Below are 6,000 nucleotides of genomic sequence, written 5' to 3'. Positions count from 1 at the left end.
AGCCTTCTTATCCGTCTCCTCCCAACCCCTGTCCTTCACTGAAGTGAAACTTCAAACTTCAATTTTTCTCTCTCAGCTGCCCATCTACTGACAAGCTTTGCTCATACTCTGGACTTACTATACATGCAACAGAGCCTTTCCTGGTAAAGTCTGAAGAGCCAAATACGTAGCTGTCTTTAGAGGGATGCGAACGCAGCAGATGAATAAAAACACAATTCAGGCTAGCATTTGTCACATCCGTGATCAAATCCTGCTGTTTCCAGCTCAATAGCTCACTAATCTGTCAGAACAAAATGCGGAAATGCTATAAAAAAGTAAAAAATTATACTTAACATAGAAAAAAAAAACAACCCAAAAGCCAACAAACAAACAAACAAAACCCCAACAGAATAAATACATTTTTGCTTTTCTGGAAAAAAATAATTACAAACTATCTTTTTTTATGAAAACACTGATCATCTCTTTAATTCATTCCTTAATTTTCAGTAAAGGTGCAGGCAGATATCTATACTTTTAAATGTAAACATAAAATTTTAACATCATTAATTCAGGCTGCTGATACTTCTAGAACAAGAAGCAAAAGAGTTCATGGTGAAACATCTGTCAATAGCTTTAAGTGAAAATAACCTTTTTACCAAAAATCTTACAAAACTAAAAATAAAAGCAGCTTCTCTTCAAGAAAAGTAAACGTAAAAAAATCCCACCTTCCACAGAAATCTATATGGACCAGAAAATAAACCAGGAGTCTGATCATTCCCTCAAGCAATTTTAAACTTCCAAGAAACACAGTTAGCTGCCAAGACCAGCTAAAAGTCAGTTTTATTTTCTTATTGAAAGTAAATACTTACAGCAAAAGCCATCTAATTCAGTGCTTTTCAAGGAAGGATTTTTTCCTGGAGAAAAATTGTTACAGCAATCTTGAATTGTAGTTATTTTGATCCTGTATCAACTGTAACAATGTTACCCTGGTTACTTCTTGCTTGCATTGTCTTTGCCCCAGTTAGCAGAAAGTCCTGCAGGTCTCTTATTTCAGATTGATATAATCAGTTTTGAAATAGACCTTCCTCCATACCTGTTTTTACCCCCAAGCTTTTAATTTTTCCATTTATTTGTTAGATAAAAGAATTTACAGCGTGCAAAAACTTTCTTGGGTATTAATTAGGTACTGAGAAATTCAGGTGAGAATTATGTCGTGTCGTGTTCCCCCCCCCCCAGGTATCCACCAGGATACCCCCTAATTAAAGGGCTTATATTACAGAATTTGATAGTAGATTTTATTTATGAAGTGGCTATACCTATTCAATTTAATTCTTTCAAAGAAAATACTGCTATCTCTCAACATCGCATAGCCAAAGCCTAGAAAAAATATGTTTCTTTTACTGACATGATATGCTGTCCAAGAACCAGTTTTGAGCTAAGTTATTGCAAGAGCCTATTACCACAGATTTTAAATCCAATCCAAGAACAGGAAAAAAAAAGGGGGGGGGGGGAGGGAAACCCAAACAAAAGAAAAAAAAAACCCAACCAAACCGATAGTAATATTCCAGAGGAAAGAAGACAAAATTGCAGATGGGACATAACATTAAGTGTCTGGAAAGCTTCACTGGATATGCACATATTGAACTCACAGCACAAATGTCATGGTCCCACAGTTGCACCACAATGGGCATGTATTTCCAGATCACTTTCAGAAATTATATTTCTCCTAGAGAACAGGTTGGTGTGGGTTTGGTTTTTTTTGTTGTTGTTGTGGTTTGGTTTTTATTTTTTCTTTATTTCCCCCAAAAGTTCCTTTCCAGTTATCATACACTTCTTCAGAAATTACAAAAAAAACCCAAACCGAAACAAAACAAAAAACCAAAACAAACAAAAAAACCCCAACCCAAAATAGACATCTCTGACAAACTCTTAAGAGTACCAGCTCTGGACTAGAACATAATAGGATTGCTCAAAGCAAACAAGTGGGGTTCATATTTTTATAATTAGTTGCTTTTTCATACAAGTTTTATTCTGTAAAATAGTTTCAAATTCTTACACATATGGCAAAGTTTGTGCAAAATTCAAGTCAGGTACTTCAGAGTCTTTCAATATTAAAGAAATCAATAAATACAAGTAGTACAATTAAAGTTAAAAAACATTAATTAAAATGCATGTTGTGCAACCTTGACACAGGTGTTATGGACCCCTTATTCCCAGAGGCTCCCTACTTACCAATTTGTAAGAGCCTAATTTGGAAGGTTTTGCACAAGTATCCTTAGCACTGCGTTTCAAAAATCTACCCAGTAATGTGTCTATTCAACAGACTAAAAACATACCACAGTATTTTAATAAATGATGATGTTTAAGAGAGAAGATTCACTTCACCCTGTGAAATCTGCTTATTGTCTGTGAACAGTGAAAACAGGATAAAGAATAGAGCAACTTCAGATTACAGCAAAACAAAACACAACCCACCCAACCCATCAGATTAAATAACATTAAATATGTCAGTCTTAAGATAAATACAAGAATTTTTGCATAGGCCTCTGGAATACAGAGTCAGAATTATGGCCAGTAAAACATCTGCTAGCAAGTCTAATTTTCCACTGCTCTAACCTAGTGAGTACTCAGAACCAAGAAGTTAAAACAAACAGTAATTTCATTGTCTCATAACTCAAACAAACAGAGGTAAGAAATTATTTCTGCCATCCTGAAATACATAGTGCAGCATTCTGGTATTCATGGCCACCACAGACTTCGGTATTTGCTTCATTTCTAAGAACACTGGGAAATAACAATCTTTAATACAGGCCTGCAATATAGAGAAGCTGCACAGGTCATAACGTGAGCCTCTGAACATACCAGGATGAGTAAGCAAACATTAAAGATGCTACTTTTAATATTCACTCAGGATTTGCAGGCTGTAGATAAAGCAGCCTCAAAGGCAGTCATAACATAGTAGTTTAATGTATGGCATCATTCAATGAGATGTTCTCAGTGTGTCTTTGGTTTAGGGAGGCGGGAATGCCGATTAGAGGACAAACTATCCCCAGAATGCAAACTGGTACTCTGTGTTTGAAAGTTTTCCTTTCTCTGTACCGGTGGCTTTGGGATGTTAGTCTTCAAACAGGTGTTCTGAGGCTCTGTGGATACTAGTGTGGATTTCTGACTGCTCACTTGCTTAGATTTGACAAAGGACGTAGTTGGTGGGCGAAGTTTAGACACTTTCTGACTCTGTTTACCATTTAGGTTATCCTGACCAGATGTTGGCTGTAGCTGAGCTGAACTACATAATGGTAGAAGCTCACGCTCCTTGGAAGCAGCGGAATGGTTTGCAGATCGTGCGAGAACGGCCATTGTAGGAGGCACTAAAGCATTTGGGGGCTTTGCGATTCTTGAAGTCTTTGGCTGAGAAGCCTGGTTTGTGAATGAGGGTTGACCTTTCAGAGCTAATTCAGTCTGTACCTCTTTAGCATCAGCTCGTGTGGAGGTCTGAAAACAGGAACGAGACAATAATGTACCATCTTTATTACTAGCCACCTCTCCAAGGTCTTCAGTGCTTTTGTTTTTCAAATACGATGCATTCTCATCTTTCATGCTTAACTGTATGCTCACTAAAGAGTTTACATTATTGAGGCTATTTGTGAGAGAGACATCTGCAGCATTTTGATTCTGATGATTACTATTTTCATGCAGACCATCTTTAGGATATTCACTGTGGGCCTCGATATGTGGTATTTTTATTAGTTTTCCCTGGGCGAGGTCTGTGGAACTGGGAAGGCTGCTGGAAGGCTGTAGTATTTGAGGCTGTTAAAGAGAAAATAATACAAAAATACATTAGGCCAATAAAACATCAGCTAATATTTTGACTCCAACGTGCGCTGACTGGATGCTTGATAAAGGCTGTATATCTGATTAATTAAAATCAAAACTTTGACTTTGGCAAAACATGATGGTTCATGGGATGTGTACAAATGTGACTTGTAACTTCAATGGAATAAATTATAGCAGCACTGAAATACACAACATGAAGACAAAAAAAAGAAACTGATTAGCTTTAAAAAAGAAACATGTAAAAGGCATGGTTGATGATTTCACCTAAATCTGCAAGACAGCTTAAGAATGGCACGCAAGTACTGATCAATTCTGACTCAAGTGCTTAATAAGCAAATGCAATCGCTATTACACTGTATCCATCTTGGAATTTCTCTTCACTGCTTACCCAAGTTACTATCCAAAACCTTTTAGCAGTGTTCTGTACTGTACGAGCAAGAAAGGAGTTTAATGGACCTCATGAATTTATAGTGCATCTTCCTTGTGTTACTGAAGGCAGAAAAATTGATACAGTTATGTTGTAATTAGGCTACTGATTAGACTTAGGCAAGTGCATTATTTTGAATGGATTTCAAATAGGCTGATAAAGAAACCACCTTCAGCAAAGCAGTAAAACAGAGTGCACGTGAAGCTAGAGATCATACACTACTGCACTGACAGCCAAGGGATAAAGATAACTTAATGAAGACTTCACATTTTATGTGAAGATAAAATCTAATCAGACATGTATCAGACAAGAGAACTGCCAGTACCTCTTATGGGTCATTTCTATTTTCTCTTTACTCTTCCCTGTAAAAAGACTGTAAATATTAATATGTGTGCTAGCTTCACAAACACATCCTAGAGCTGCAACTTCTATACAGGTCTTGGAGGAAACAGAAAAAAATTCAGTGATTCATGGCAAAACCCCAAACCTATTAAAACTCAAACCATAGTTTTAGCAAGTTTCAAGTTTGGATGAATTTCTCATTTTCTTCATAAAGCAGGGAAACCAAATTACTACAAGCCAGTTTTATCCCTAAACTACTCAAATTCTTACCAGCTGATTTACTATATATACATAGGCTTATATCTGTTTACTAGTGAAATATAGTCAATGAAAAAAAAAAAAGAAGCTATGTTTCTCTTTGAGAGATTTGACTAAAAATGACATTTCAGCCGCTCTTTTGAATTATTCACAACTTCTAACTGAGAAAGACAATTCTTTCGCCGGTCTTTTTAGCTCTTAGGATCAGCAGGAAGAATGTAATGATAGCTATGCATGCCAGAGTCCTGTTACATTTCTAGCACAATAGCAAGCCTAGGGATTCTTTAAACTTTTCATCTTTTCCTTGGCAGGATTACTTCTGAAAAGTGAATCCTCAAAATTCTTCATCAAGAAAAAAAATTCAATGCTAATTAAAGAAATATCAACGTTTTCCAAGCTAATTTTGATTAGCGGTTTTCCCCTTGGAATATACCAGTCCTACCTCTTAGCACAGGTAACATTTAAGCTGGACCACTAACATCAGCAAGTGCTGATGTTAGACAGGTTAAGTGTAAGAGCAGTCAGAATATGACTGTTCTGGAAACAGGGAGGAGAAGGAAAAATAAAATAAAGCCTTCAAAATTGGTGTCAAATGAGTATCAGAACACCATTTTTTATGTAACCAAAACTAGCTTAACTTTGTGATTTCCTTACACCACCTTGATAAGCTTAACAGAGCAATCCTAGGTGAAGATATTGCTGAACATAATTAATAATTCAATATACATAGAGTTACAGCTTAAAAGACCCCTAAATTCTCCTGATATTTTTGTCATTTTTCAGTGTTCATGTAGGGGTTACAGAAGTCCTGATCCTTCCAGCTTAGGAGATAAAAGAGAGATGTTAGCAAAATGATTTATTCGAGACCTCACCTTCAAAACCAAAATTGTTAAAAATGAATGCAGAAACCAAAGCAACATATGGCTGATTCCCACAAAAATACTCAACAAAAATTTTCTAATCAAACTTGAAGTTTAAAATTAGTACATTTATAGCAAACAGTATTGTATCAAATTCTAATATGTAAAAATAATTATCAGAAAACCTTCCCCCCTCACCTATAAAAGGTTTCTAAATGCTAGTCTTCAAACAATGCAGATAATTATCTGAGCATTACAAATCCTAACTTCATATCAAATAACCCTAGTTAAGCTTATCAG

The 6,000-nt window shown here is 36.0% G+C and overlaps 1 protein-coding gene across 6 annotated transcripts in view; it reads right to left on the bottom strand.

Annotated features, from left to right (window-relative positions):
• Positions 1–1,986: 1,986 nt before the first annotated feature.
• CCSER2 (coiled-coil serine rich protein 2) overlaps positions 1,987–6,000 on the bottom strand; it is a 66,708-nt gene continuing 62,694 nt past the window's right edge. For 2 of the 6 annotated variants that reach the window (XM_061449276.1, XM_061449283.1), the window contains exon 10: positions 1,987–3,786. In XM_061449276.1, the coding sequence (XP_061305260.1) occupies positions 2,974–3,786 (813 nt within the window). In that variant the 3' untranslated portion in view covers positions 1,987–2,973. The remainder of the gene's footprint in view (positions 3,787–6,000) is intronic. The other 4 variants (XM_061449302.1, XM_061449320.1, XM_061449294.1 and 1 more) reach the window with 2 other exon arrangements.

This window comes from Pezoporus flaviventris, unplaced genomic scaffold (genome assembly GCF_033815535.1).
Source record: "Pezoporus flaviventris isolate CSIRO_AGI_PZ_B2104156 unplaced genomic scaffold, CSIRO_AGI_Pfla_v1 ptg000001l, whole genome shotgun sequence".
Lineage (NCBI taxonomy): Eukaryota > Metazoa > Chordata > Aves > Psittaciformes > Psittacidae > Pezoporus > Pezoporus flaviventris.
This window is presented reverse-complemented; position numbering and strand designations above follow the sequence as displayed.